General features: G+C 40.5%; 1 protein-coding gene across 1 annotated transcript in view; it reads right to left on the reverse strand.

Moving 5' to 3' along the window:
* Positions 1–15,737, reverse strand: part of csmd2 (CUB and Sushi multiple domains 2) — a 282,360-nt gene that overhangs the window by 107,456 nt on the left and 159,167 nt on the right. Inside the window, exons 11-15 of the mRNA XM_028597331.1 lie at positions 14,909–15,012; positions 12,804–12,916; positions 4,989–5,171; positions 845–1,035; positions 432–567 (exon numbers count right to left, since the gene is read on the reverse strand). Of these exons, the coding sequence (XP_028453132.1) occupies positions 432–567; positions 845–1,035; positions 4,989–5,171; positions 12,804–12,916; positions 14,909–15,012 (727 nt within the window). The remainder of the gene's footprint in view (positions 1–431; positions 568–844; positions 1,036–4,988; positions 5,172–12,803; positions 12,917–14,908; positions 15,013–15,737) is intronic.

The raw sequence follows: 15,737 nt of genomic DNA on the forward strand, positions 1-15,737 counted from the left end.
GCACAGAACCCATCTGGAATTTCCTCAGAAGTCAGCAGCTACCCAGAACAGAATATAATGAGCACTGCCGCAATGTATCTGTCAGGTAAGGATGCTGCATCTTTGCTTGGGCTTTATTTAGATGTCAAGTCTCTATTTAGACAATAAAGACAGGGTTTTTGTCATTTTTCTTTTTTTTTTCTTCTTTTGACTGTGTGTGCAAGGAATGTGTTGCTGATAGGTGGATGAGTTTTAATGCAGTCTGTGGGAGACATAGATATGGCAGATAATTAATGCATGCACACACACATACACGCACAGACACAAATACACACACACTGTACACATGGCACAAACGATCCAGAATACAAAACATCCAGTCAGTGCAGGCTTTTGTGATAAGCTTTAAAGACTTGCCTTTATCTACTTTGGAAGTAACATCAAAAACTTACTTGTAAAGGTGATGTTAAAGCCTCTGTCCGTGTAGGTGTGGTCAGTCAGGAACTCCAGTCGGGCCACATGGGCACTAGTTGTTATAGGAGGAGGTAGGGCATCACCGGAAAAGGTACCCAGGATAGGAGACTCAGCCTGACAAAAAAAAGATAAAGAGTTTCTGATGAGACAAAAGGTATTCTAAGCTACAAAGGGAAACAAGTCAGAGAGTATACGCTCCAACAGGGAGGTAGACAGATAAAATGACAAGCAAGTCCAACGACACTGGCAGCTGTGGTTGTTTGGCTTGTACTTAAAATTATACAGGCTGCTTATCCTACTCACATGCTCGACTGATAGGTCAATAGTTGAAGTTGCAACAAAACTAGTCCGAGTAACTGATGAGAATAGCATATACGTAATTCTGCACTACCTTTCCCCCATCCTTGATCGAGAGGAAGTCAAACTGTTTCTCCATGCTGAGGTCGTTGAAGGCCAGATTGATGCGGCTCTCAGGATTGGTGATGATCAGCCACACACAGTGCATATTGTTGCCATACTCCTGAGGGTAGTTGGGAGACAGCAGCACCCCGGATGGAGTGGTAAAGTTGAAGAAACAGGAAACTATAGAAATGATGAAGAGATATAGACAGAGAGAGAGAGGGAAAGGATAAAACAAAGCAACATAAAAAAAGTATTGTTTAGGAGGCTGAGAAATATAGGAGGAAATTCAATTTACTTTTGCTGACTACAAGACAATATGCTACACACACAAACACACACACATATGTCTAAATATGTTTGAATGCCAATAACATCATATTACAACAGATTGTGGCAAAATTGTCCTATGTATCCATGCTTATGAGAGGACAAACCCACAACAAAAACAAGAAACAAAATCTTATTTAACGATAGAACCGCCATAGCCCACACCATTTGTGATTAAAAAAATTAAATTATTCAATCATTGTTATGTTTCCTTCCTGCTCTGACTTTTTCCTAAATAACTATTATGCACATTCTTATATTGTCATAATAACAGAATAACATTTAGAAAATGGATGGCTGGATAGATGGGTTTTGGGTGTTGTTTTTCACCAGAACACCCCCCTTTATTCGCCAGGAACAGCGGCGATTAACACTAGTCTTCTCCTCCGCGGCGTAATTGGTAGATTCTTTGCGCAAAGAAGGTTCGGTTCATCATGAGAGTCTGAGAGAATGAACAAAGGGTCTTGGAGAATCACTTGCTTATTAACCCTCTACAAGCTGACAGCAGTGGGGAGGGGGTAAAATGAACAGCCTTTCTGACTATCAGTCCATCTGACCTCTGACCTCCAAATCTGGGACTGAAATGGGAGGTAGAGAAAAGCCAGTCTCTGCACTTTAGATAAACAGAAGAACATAAAGTTAGGCCATCAGGGTCCATACATCAAAACAGAGGTAAAGAGTTCACACAGCTAAAAAAAAAAAAAAAAAAAAAAAAAAAAGTCAATAGTAAGATATGTTAATAGACAAATATGTGAATTTCCATTACAGTAAGTGAAGCATTTGCATAATGACCGCACAGCATATTGAGACAATGAATGAAACACAGAAATTCATTTGCACGCCAATATTCACTCACGTGCAATTATAATCACCTATAATCATTGCACTAAGGTGTGTAGGCGCACAGTATCCATCCTGTCATACGTGTATAATATCAGAAAAGAAAGCGAAACTAATCACACTCTGTCTGACTATAAAAGTTGTGTCCCAATACGGGAGTCCTTTGTGTGCACTATACGCTATAATATTATCAGGAATGGTATTTATGTGACACATTTGAACAAAACAGTAACGTTTCTAAATTGTATTATTTCCATAGGTTGGTGTGGATGTGCGTGATCAGATGGCAGGTTGTGTGTTGATTGTTGAACTGAAAGACGCACTGCACCCGGGAGTCATGGAGGGATACGTATAAATGCTGAGGGGACTTTTTGTCGTTCTTTCGTTTGACAAAATGTGATAATGTAATCATTTGCACCATTATACTACAATATTATCATTCAGTTTACTGAAATAAAAATGCTGAAATTGATTACCATGTTTCAGCATTTGTTTCATGCCTTTTAGGTTTTAAGCTGCAGGTTATATGTTGCTTACAACTCAAAACAGCATCAGACAGAACCAAACAGAAGAGACACTAGGCTATTTCTAAATAAATATAGTAGATGGGCTGGTTTTGATATTGTATCATGTAAAAATCGGGGGAATGGAAACTCCAGTAGAACAGCAGGGAGAGTGGCAGGAGAATTTAGAAGGGTTGGCAAGCAGGGGATGCACATTTGATAATTTATAAGAATCAGACAATTTATATAACATATAATATGTCTTCTATATTGTTTATAATATATTATCAGCGTGTATCTTGCAAGATTTGTTCACGCCTCGTGGAAAAATCTGCACACTTGCTCAACATAGGTGCGAGGAAGCATGCAGCGCTTCAGCGGCCTGTTGAAAGATAAACTACTCAAATAAGAAAAAGGAGTAGGCCTACACATTATGAAGAAAGAAGAAATCATTAAAATAGAACCATCTGTAAATAGCACAAGGAATCAATGCCTGTGGGACTTGCGTTTCACTTTCAATGTCTAGTGGAAACTAAATGTTGTTTGTAGAGCATCAACAGTAATGTTTACAAAAGCAAAGTCACTATTTAAATATTGAGTGAAGTTTACAGTTATTTGTCACAGACATCAGTCAGTATCAGCCAGTCATCTCTCCTCCTCCCTCTTCTGAGGTCCAATGACGTCATTGACATGCATAATAATTATGCAATAGTGCGGGGGCTGAATGTTTTTCTTGCTGCTACAGAGATTAACACAGCACTATAGAGATGGAGAAGTATGATGCGTTAATGGCCCATCAGCGATAACAAAAGGATACAGAATGTCTTGGGCGTCGGACTTTGGCAGTTGTAGTAGCACTAAAATGCCTGCCGGTGCTAGAGTTAGGTAAACCTCGTGGAATGAAATGGGGCTAGAGAAAGCCTAAACTGAAACATAAGCTGAAAAAAGTACCCATAATTTTTTTTTTTCAAGCAATGCCTAGCTTTAAGGAATGTGTTGGCAATGTAAATGAGAAATGGTCTCATCTCTCTCCCTCACTACTGTCCATGCTGTCGCTTGATCCCGATTACTGCAATGGTTATGCCATGAGGGCAACAACACAATACCTTGATTTTAAACTGAGATATCTATATCTGATGGGACAAACAGACCACTCCTGGTGTGTCATGGGCACCTGCTCTTATTTCTGAAAGCAACGCAACGGTTCTGGAGATGTCGTACATTTTCTCAACTATTCATCGGTTTCTAAATAAACAAAGGAATAATTTGAGGTGAGAAACTGGCCATGAAAAGGCAGATTGGTCTAGTCTATCTATCAATTATAATTAATCTATTAATTGTCTGGGGATTTACATAGGCTGGCATTTTAAGGATGCCCCGAATTGTCTGGAAAACCAGACAATTCCATTTCAGCAACCTTAAATTTAACTGCAAGCTCACCATCAACACAAACTAAGGATAATTCAGTTCAAAGTTATTGAAGAAACATGGAAAGGTTGTAGGGGGATCTGTAAGATAATTTGAGTCTTAGTCAGTAAAACAAAACACTACTTTGTTTCCCAAATGCACATTAGATATTTACATTTATATGCAGAGTAGCTTTAAATAGCCTAGTTATGGGAATACAACTATCAGGATTTGCAGCTAAGGTTGCCTTTTTTATTATTAATTATAATCAAATGCTTACACAGCAGTGCAGGGGCAATATTAATATTATCATCCTCAAAGATGGGAGGAATTCTCCCTTCTTGTAAGTAATGAATTTATCTCAACTTTTCACTTAGTTCTGCATCCATGTGCATCCAACAGCATTTCTTTAGAAGCTATTAGCTACAGGATGTGCTCCAACTGTTTAGGATCGGAACACTGTGTTCACAATAAATAGAAATAAATATCCCTAATATCTGATGCACATGCAAACAAAAAAGTAGGCAATGAACAACTCTACAACATTGTCAACATCAATGACAAAGACAAGCATGCTGCACTGTATCTGCATGATTAAAAGAGTTTGTTAAATGTTAACTAAATAAACAATGTTCACCAGTGTTATGTGGCCAAACTGACTCTTGTGCCAGCAGCCTCTGTGTCATTCAGCTCCGTGAGGTTTATCTAGATACTGCAGCTTTTTGTCCACTCTATTATCTCATAAATAATACAACAGTGGGCATTATCTGCACGGTCAGCTCTTTTTTCCTTTTGCCCTCATCCTCTAACTCTTTCACTCTCAGTGTTTGTCTTTCATGGCGTTAATTAGCTAATAAGCACTCCTATTGTTTCAAAATCCACAGCCTCGGCTGGGCAAACGGTAGGGATAATCCGATCATTTATTATACAGCCGACCCTGCACTCATCTGCACAAACATACATATTTATGCCCCCCTTGAGTAGCGTTGTACTCATGCACATGTCCGCAAATGGTGTTTGTAGAATCTGAATAACATAAGGCATCCAAGAACTTACAAACGCAGCTAGGTTTCTTAGCAGACCACTGGTTGTTCTTCTGACAGGTGATGTTCTTCTTCCCCATCAGCTCAAAGGCAGGTAGACACTCAAAGTAGAGTCTGTCCCCGTGACGAAAACCTGCCCCCTCCCGTTTGCCATAAGCTGGGATTCCAGGATCTCCACAACTGCCTTGGTCAATTTCTGTGTAGGTAAAAAATAAACACATAGACAACAATATTAGGTATGCAAAATTGACATTGATAATAAATATTATTTTAGTCAGAAAATGAGGATTATACAAATAAAGACCTGCTTCTGTATATATTTCTACTTATAATAGTAGAAATACACGTAAATGTTACAACTGAATCAACACAAGCCACCTCCCTGACTGTCTTCTCCTTAAAGTGCCCATATTATGAAAAAAATCACTTTTGGGTTATTTTGTGTCTCTGGTGCTTCCACACGCATACAAACTTGGAAAAAAAAACATCCATGCTTTTTTGAGTGAAATATGGGTTTCTGAATGTCTTCTGCCTTCAGTCTCCGGGTGAGCTGTTCAAAATCTGCAGGGCTTTCTACGTCACTAGCCGAGACGAGGTGGCTAACTGCTAGCGCTAGCATGCTACCTCGTTCTCAATGGCAAAACACTGCTACAACACACACAACTTCACCATCATCTACAAAATAACTACTTACATGTCCCTGTTCTGCAGGTATTCCACGCAGAGTTGGAAGTGTGCCCTCGTTTAGAAGAAGTCTCCCGGCTAATCCTGCCTTGTAACTGACCTGACTAGCTAGCTGATGTGATCCTTACCTAGCTACTGTGCATGTGCGACTGCCAACAAAGATGGTACAGAAGTGAGATGTCTCACTCTGTAGCTAAAACAGAGACCTGGGGTATCATTTATAAACGTGGCGTACGCACAAAACGGGACTGTGTGCGTATGCCACTTCCCACGCAAAGGTTGTGATTTATAAAAAACAAACTTGACGGGAGAATGTGCGGTCCTCCACGCAAACTCTGACCCATGCATACGCACATTTTGGAGACAAAATAGGAATTGGCGACGCAGATGGTGAGGTGGTGAACTGAAGTCAGACTACAGAAAGTAAATAGGAATAACGATTACTCGTAATATTTTCAAGTATTGATGCTTTACGCACATTTCTTCACTCCATATCATCCACATTACCATGAAGATGAAATCCAGCAGTGTTATTTGCGCTTGTACTGAGTGATAACTGTTCCATAAACACCTCCAACTCCAATCTTGAATAAAAAATTGTTCTTAATGTTTAATCGGCGCTGTCTCGCCGTCACATTGTCCGCTACGGAGCGCAGGAGGAGGGGATGGCCCAACTGCATGGAATACAGGATAGCATCAAATACCCTACCATTAGATAACGGCAGAACACAGTGTAAATCACAAAATATCTGTCTTTAAAACTGTGCATATATCATCAAATGTCAAAGTCTGAAAATACAGCCGTTAAGCTCTCGCGCAATCATTACCCTTAATGTTCTCGTTATCAGTCCGAACTTTAATACGGTTTGTGACAAAATCTGCATGAAGAAAAGTGTGTTTGCCTATTACACTTTCTTCCGTCTTCAAATTGTATCTCGGGGTGGGGGATACCACTAGTTGATGCTGTGTTGGCAAGGTGTTATCAATCACAAATTGTTGTAAACCTATAAATACTGCGGTGAACCCGTGCGTAATGCTGCATGATGGCACTGCTGGCCCTGTAGGAGGACTACGCCCATGGAAGAATCAGGAGAAAAAGAGACTTCAGGGACCATGACGATAACTGGCTAATATGCCGATTTAGATTCCCTAAAGCTGAGCTCTTGGATCTATGTACTGAATTGGGTCCAGTAGAGAGGGCAACGCGCCGGAACCGTGCCATCCCGGTCCAAATAGGCTACAGGTCCTCGCCACTCTGGGGGAAACCAGCTGTTTCCAGAGTGAAATGTCAGACAGCTAAGTGTTTTTTTTTTAATAAATATTATATATAATGTTCAACTTTATCACTAAGGCTTGTTTGGATAGAATATATAGTTCTGTTAAATCTTATCATATACGTCTGGTATATTATTAATACATGTAGTTATAGATCAGGTTTCCCTACACTGTGCAAGAACAGGCTGAAATTATAATTCAATTTGCAGCAATTCCTGAACGTCTGAGAAGTTTTTTGCTTCTTCTCCGCCAGTCATCATGATTCGGTGTAACAACTCCCAGCGTCATTCATATACTGATCAGCATTCCCGAGGTGCTTTGCATTGTCTATTTATGGTTAAAAATAGGCATGTACAGGGCGGGATAAGAGGCTGATCCATGTACACACATTTGTAGGTAATCTCTGATTTATAAAGAGACCATTGCTTACAAGTGTGCGTATACACGGTTTTATAAATCATACTTTTTTTTGGCGTACACCATTTTGGGCTTTTGGACGTACTTACACTTATAGTAAGGATCCTACGAACAGTTTTATAAATGAGACCCCTGAACACACAGGGTGAAAAGAGGAGCTGCAGCAATGTGCAGTACAACAAAAATATGGTCTTTAATATTATCTTTAAATGCAGTTTTCCTTAAAAATGCTAGACGGATGAGCTAGAAAGAGGGGGGCGGGGCAGAGAGAAAGACATATCAACTCAAGGTTATTGCCGACTGTAGCCTCCAGCCGATACTGACAAGATACTACTACATGAGTAATAAGTTATATGAAGATGCAGGACCTCACACTAAATTAAAACAGATATTGCCGTTTTTCATTAATTCCAGTTTCAGGAAAATGTGGGGTCAGCTTATTAACATAGAGTTACTGAATACTACTGATTTATGTCTGACCCTATATTGTAACTTCCTAGGACAGACAATAATGATACATTTCTCCAAACCTAATTTATTCATTTACTTTTCTATTTACTTTTTTTTTTTCTGACTTTGGAAGCCTGCACAAATAGTGCATTCATGTGCAGTCATGGAGTCTGCAGTCTGGGAAAAAATGACTTCCCTTATCATTCTATACAATGATGTTCTGCAGTCAACTCAACTGTTGAATGATGTAGCTTTCCACCAGCACATTCCGCACATTCTTCCCACAGGGTCCACTAGGACAACACATTCTCAACGTGCGGAAAAACAATAAAGTGAACATTACATGCATAATAGGATGCACTTTACATTATTACCACCACTTATTACAGGAACATTATGCACATTTTATTTCTTACTCTTAAAGCTACCTTATGTATATGTTTTGTTACTGACACAATCTGTAGCCAGTTCTACTGATTAATTAGTGTTGGCTCAGCTGAAGTATGCCAAGGTGGTGGTGCCTCAGTGAATTCTGGTTTACAGTTACAGTTTAGATATTAGTCGGACACCCTTGAAGCAAGATGATGAAGAAATACTTGAACAATAGAGTGAAGAAATGTTAAAGGTCTTCTGCTTGTTTTGAGTCAGTGCAGCACTAGAGCTTGTGTTTCAACCAGATGTGAGGGTTGCATGGTGTGAGAAACCAGGTACCTTCTGCAATTGCCCAGATCTGTGACACCTCTAAATTAAAAACAATCTGAGAGTACTAGCTGTTAAGGGTACATGTCCTCAACAGTAACCTCTGTTGGGTAATGCATCCCCAGCTATAGAGCTCCTGGGTCTGGTCATTAATTTAGTTGTTCCTGGTTTTGTTGAAACTTTGCATCAAAGCCATTCCTGTCTGGCGCCTTGGCTAAGCATGAATGGATATAACTGAAAGGATATCAGCAGTGACTGACAAGGCAGACTAGATTTTACACTTAATGACATCAAAATCAACTGTGATTTTCCTATTGTCTTGTCAATTCAATTTGCCACTATGTAGTCTTTACTGTCTCTTTATCCTCGCATGTTACCCACTAATGCTGCAAACCCCTCTCGCATCAGTCTCTCTCTGCCCCTGCAAACTATCTCGTCCCTTACAACGTGACAAGCGTTCTCACTTGCGCTGGAAGCTGACGTGAGCACTTTCAGGTACATGCACATGCGCACACGCGCACACGCGCGCGCACACACACACACACACACACACACACACACACACACACACACACACACACACACACACACACACACACACACACACACACACACACACACCTCAATGAACACGCTTCTTCCTTTAAACCACACACACCAATTTCATTATCGCAAGATTTATGCATCCCTCTTTCTTTCTTTCTTTCTTTCACTCACTCACTCACTCTTCCTTCTATTTTTCCTAGGTTACAGATTGCAGATGGGAATGCTGAGGCATCCTATCGAGGCATCCGGATGGGGGAACACAGAGTGTGAATAAGCTCATCCATTCAGGAAATGATGGCGGGGCCTAATACGATTTTAAATCGCACTATGGGTGCTGCTGGGTATAAATCCATACTCAGGTCTAATGATGATCATCATTTAGAACACATATTTAGAGCTCACCGCTGTTTGGATGTATGGCTGTCCTGAGGCAGCCTCATTCACAAGACAATTCATTGATCTTACATAGAAGTCACCTTTAAAAGGGGGAATGCTGAAAGCTGGATTTGAGATGGGCCTGAGAGAAAATTAAAGGGAAAATATACAGTACAAAGGGAATGTATAAGATTCAACAGAAACTATGTCTGCAAGATCATGACAGCTATAAGACGGACACAACAATACATACATACATACATACATAAATACATGTATAAATGCATACAAGCATGCACACAATTATACAATCACTTGTTTGTCACTGTAACAGACTTACTAAAGAACTCAAACACCCTGCGGTGCTTTTCTCAAGTAAGGCCTCGCTGCCTCATGGGTCCCTACAATTAGGACTTCAGGGAAAATGGAGGAAATAAATATGAGGCCTTTGAAGTGTCTCTCACTGTACATTGGTGTGTACATGTATTTCATGGACTGTCTGTTGTTATACATGTGTTTGTATCTCTGTGTATGTTGTGTATAGGAGATCAGGCAGGAGTGAATGAAACAGCATTTCAGTCTCATGAATAAGGGACAAGATGTAATGGCATATTTGTTGTTCCTGTCTGTTTGACATTCTGGAGTAACCCAAGCATTGTAATGGGACTCAGACTCACATTACTGTCAACAACTACACTGCAATCTCCTAAGGTCTAAAACAACAAAAGCACTTTAACAGTCGAGTTTACCGGTATGATCCAATATCGCAGAAGAGAGCAGGCAAGTGTTTATAAACTTGTGGTGTACTTACAAACTTTCCAATCCATCGTTTTATGAGTACATAACCTATATGTACTACAGTAGACGTTTGGTATCATTTCGAGCATTATTAGTGGGGTCATTTACGAGATACAAACGTGGGTCCATTAGCCCCTGCGCTAAGCTATTCAGCTGATAACTCTGCTACGCTAACTCTCCCAATGTTAGACCCAGCTGAAAAAAGCTTCTGGGGGGGTGTTTGGCTCGAGGTCATGGTGCAAAGGACCCTAGGGTGAAATTACTGCAAACCATCACTTTAAGTGCTTTCAACCCTGAAGGTTCAAACTATATATATATATATATATATATATATATATATATATATACATACAACATACATACATACACACACATATATATATGTAGGCTTTCGGCCGCCCTGATGTCAATAGGGAGCTCTTCCACCATTTAGGAGCCAGGATAGCAAACAGTCTGGATTTCGTTGAGTGATTAGTTGTCCCTCGCTGTGAGGGGGCAGCAAGCAGGTTGGCTGATACAGAGCGGAGTGGGCGGGTTGGGGGTATAGGTTTTGACCATGTCCTGGATGTAAGGTGGGGCTGATCCGTTCGTGGCCCTGTATGCAAATGCTAGTGTCTTAAAGAGGATGCGGGCAGCAATTAGAAACCAGTGAGAGAGCGGAGGAGCGGTGTAGTGTGACAGAACTTGGGGAGGTTGAAGACAAGTCGAGCTGCTGCATTCTGAATGAGCTGCAGGGGCCGGATGGCACATGCAGGCAGGCCATTCAGGAGGGAGTTGCAGTAGTCTAGACCTGAGATAACTACAGCCTGAACCAGAACCTGAACCTTCTACGTTAGAAGGGGACGTATCGTTTAGTTGCAGCAATGTTTACAGCGAAGGAGAGTTGGTCGTTAAGTGTCACACCCAGGTTTCTAGCAGTCTGGGTGGGGACTACCACAAAGTTGTCAATTGTTATAGTCAGGTCTTCGGTAGGAGAGCCCTTCCCTGGAAGGAAAAGGAGCTCAGTCTTGTCAAGGTTGAGTTTCAGATGGTGTTTGGACATCCAAAAAGAAATGTCAGTCAGACAAGCCAAGATACGTGCTGCTACTTGCGTTTCAGACTCCGGGAAGGAGAGAATTACTTGGGTGTCATCTGCGTAGCTGTGATAAGAAAAGCTGTGCGAGTGAATGACAGATCTGAGAGAGTTGGTGTACAGAGAAAAGAGGAAGGGACCCAGGACTTATCCCTGAGGAAGCCCAGTTTTGAGTGGGCAATAATTTTATGAGAATATAGTTACTGAGTAGTTAAGCAAAATTATCTGCATATATTATCTGTGGGTGCCAGCCCTATTCAAGCACTGTCAATAACATTTTGTCAACAGATGTTACTGTTAAACAGTTAAAATTTCAGTTGAAAATTGAGGCCATTGCAGAGTGTGTGCAACCCACACTGAAATGCATGAGTAAGGCGGGAGTGTGTGTACTGGTATGACTGTGTTTGCAATTACACTTGATGATCAGGCTTAAAATACAAGTAATTGAGAATGCAAATTAGATTTTGGGTGCTTCAATCTGGGAGGTGAAGTGGTTCAAAGTGTTTCTTCCCCTTCATTAAGTAGAACTCATTGTTTTAATTACACTTTGGTTCAGCATGCTGCTCCACTTTCTCGGTTATTTTTACTGATGAAAAATAAGCATCTGTGTGCAAGGGAGAAGACTCGCTGTGCTTCTGAGAGGCAAACAGCAGACTTATCTGGAAGAAGAACCCCCCACACATGCACACAGACAGATGGAACACACATACAGATTCACAAACTCACACTGTCACTCCTTTTTTTCTCTCGTTTTCACACATGCATGCAAGCACATACACATATTAAATCCCATTTTTAAAGCTCACATATGTGTGCACCCACACACAAACACATACAGTATAAGTACACACACTAGGATTAGGAAAATGCATCAGCTATCTGCAGTGGGCTGCATCAATGGCCCATTGCCTGTTTGACAAAAATAAGTGCTTTTATTGTCATGCCTCATTAGCGTTCAAAGGATCAAACATGACACAAATAATTAATCTAAAAGCACAATTTGTGCATAGTTGCAATGGAACCAAAACTTTGGGGTTTTATTCACTGATAGTCCTTGACTAGACTGAGTCCTTTGTACAGTATACGTTTCATTTAAGGGTTTTGTAGTCTAGCTGTAATTTGCAGATGCAGCAGCATGCCATGCGGCAGAAGGAGCTCACATGGCAGCAAGTGCCACACCTGTTTTCTTATGATGCTCTTAAGCTTCATTGCAAAAGTCTTAGATGAGACAGATGGAGCATCTCTGACCCTTATGTTCTTGAAACTAAACTCATGATGATGAATACAGGGAAGGACAATAATGTTTCAGTCAACTGAAGCAAAATGTGTTCTGTCAGTGCCCATATTGTCAGCTTTGAGCAATTTGTCACAATGCACTGTGGTAAATGACTAAAAAAGGCACTTGATTCTATTTGAGATTGTCATAGAAAAAGTTACTTTAAAAAAAAAAAATGCAGCCAGCAAGCCGGCGCATCCCAATGACTAGCAACTATAATGTCTAACCACACTTACCTTCATAGGACACCTTGAATCCCAGGGAGCCACTGGTGTCATCTGTTTTGAAGTTGAGCCACATCTGGTGACTGGTGCTAACCACAAGGTCTGGAGTGGTGGTACCAGACAGGCTACATAAAGACACAAGAAGACAAAAAGATTCATGTGAATATACTGTGTGTTTGTGCTTTGCATTGTGTGACTGCAAGGTGTGTCAATTATGTAACCTGGATCGTTTTTTTTCCCCGAACTATTATGAGCAGTGTTTGCACTTACTGCAGATAATTTTGTTTTACTTTAATAGCCAAAGGCCCTGTTTCTACTGCATTATTAAAAACTTTAATGCAGGCAGAAAAAAAAAAAAAACACCTGAAGTTATATATTTAACTATCTGACTTTTCTCATCAAAGATAAGTGCTCTAAAACTGTTGCAGGCAATTCCAGTCTAAGAAGGCTTTTTTTTTTTAACCTAACCTTAATTCAAAACAGTTGGGGACAAGAAAGTGGAAAATGAAGGCAAGATCAGTCAATGCCACAGAAGTAATTTAATCCTATTTGAATAGTAATTCCCCCAACTCTAATTAGGAAGTGTATAGCTGTGGAGTAAGTGATTAAGGGCTCTAATTTTAGTGATGGCACACAGACGATGGTGGGAGTAGTAAAGAAGTAATGTCTGGATAGGTTAAGTCCATGTTTCTTTTTCCTTTCCTGCTGGCTTTTAGTAATTTGTGGTGGGTTTCTGTGTTCCTGTCTACGTATATGTAGGAGGAAAGATTCAGTATGTAGTGTGTCCAAAGAAAAAGATTATGGGGATTTACTCTTCTCTTGTACTGTTTGCATTACTAAAACTAAAAGATTAGCAACACCTTTTTCAGATGTATTGCCTGAATGACCAATAGATATGCATTAATTCTACTTCCCATAGACACAGGTTTGAAGGTATGGACAATTTTACTGTAATTGAACATCCAACGTAACAAATGTGGTGAGTGTGTTATAATTTACCTGCAAGCTAATCACGGTCTAAAACACTATCCTTGCTGGTGGCATGATTAAGGTAGTCTATCTGCTCATGACAATTATGTACTGACATCATTATCCCCATGGGAAAAACGTTTGCGGCAGACTCGCACCAAATTGTTCTCTTCCATTATCAAACTGTCAAGTGAAAAGAAGGGCTTTGATTGGCTGTGAATCACTACCTATGAACCACCACATTTATGACTGCAGTAGGGTTACATGCCGCTGACCTTAACCGGTTGCCTGCACCGCTGATTCACGAAAAATATAGACCTAAATTAGACAGTGCCGATAGCTGCAGTATATTCTCTGGTCCTAAATTGTTCTATTTTGTTTGTGTGCACGAACGCATCTGATCTCAAAGACAGCATTGCTCAGTCTAGTTTCATATCATAAAAAAGTCCATAAGGGCAGAGGGAGTCCTTAATTGAATACATTAGGTCACTTTCGGTATTTGTCTGCTAAAATATTAAAGTGAGAAAGATCTTACCTTATTAACAAACCCTTCCTCCACAAATCTCTCCCCCATTTATCTCCCACTTCCTCCCAGTTCCCACCCGGTCGAGGCAGTCTCACATAAAAATCTGATCTATAAAAACTTTATTAAGGTGGTAAATTTCAGCACAATTAATAACAACATCCTGTGAATTGTTATGGAGCATCTGCTAGCACAAACTCCATTAGGGGGCATCAATATGCAGTTCGCAAGGCTGCACCACACGGCTGTGATCTTGTTTTTAACATTGGAAAGAGGTGATGATTGACAATGTGCTGCAGCATCTATTTTTCATGCACTACTGCATCAGGTGGTGATGAAATGAAAGAGAAACAGTACAACAGAGAGAAAAGGGCTCGAGGGTAAAGGGAAGAGAGAGGGGTGTTGCCCGCTGCAGGGAAGTGGAGGAGGAGAAAAGGCAAGAGTGCCAAAAAGAAGAAAGCTGAAGAGGAAAGAGAAAGCAAAAAAACAGAATATGATTACATGGAACATGAGTAGCAAAAAACGAAAATGACTGCTAGGGACGATGGTGCGAAGTAAAAGCCAGAAGTTAGAGAACAGAGGGAAGATTAAAGGTAAAAAGATAGAGGTTGAATGAGTCACTCACACATGGAAGACAGTCTTCTGGTCTCCCACCACCTCGCCGTCTCCCACCGTCAGGGTGTCATAGCCTCGCTCCAGGTCAAAATCCTCAAATGTCAGCTTGATCACCTGGACAACAGCAGGGACATTGCCAAGACAACCGTAAAAGACAGATGCTTGAATGCTCCTCACCAGGTGCAGAGGAGAGACCCCTATCCCATCTGTGACTTTCCATCTTTCCGTCTATCCATCTATCAATCCATCAATCTCTTTTGAACATTTGTCAGGCACACTTCCATTTAACCGTATGTACCAGCTGTGCATATTGTATGTAAAACGTCTATCCTTGTATTGTTAACCATGTATTTAAATATTTTCTCGTAAATTCTCACATACCTTCATGAATCTGAATTGATTGATATCACAACCCTTTATTTAAACCTTTATTTATCCAGGTAAGTCGATTGAGAACAAATTCTCATTTGCATCCTGTTTGTGTAAATCACCTGTTTGGTATGGCCACAGAGTTTTGTCAATGTATATGTGACTGTGTTTATATTTCGCTGCATCTGACTTTCTGTCTGGTGATTATGAACTCTCTCCCACTAATCAAATATTGGATTGCCTGCCAGACGGTCTGCACGACCCCTACTCTTGCTCATCAAATCAGCAGGTTGCAGACGCCTTTGTGGCCTGTTTAGCCAGACTCACAATAACTTTAAGCGGACCAGGAGATGTGGCAGGGGATTTGAGGTTGTCCACAAGGTGAATATATGCATCATAAAGGTGACACAAAAGTTTCAAAAGATTAATGTATTAGATTTTAACAGTGAGGAACAGTGAGGAAAAAAATA

Source organism: Perca flavescens, chromosome 14 (genome assembly GCF_004354835.1).
Source record: "Perca flavescens isolate YP-PL-M2 chromosome 14, PFLA_1.0, whole genome shotgun sequence".
NCBI lineage: Eukaryota > Metazoa > Chordata > Actinopteri > Perciformes > Percidae > Perca > Perca flavescens.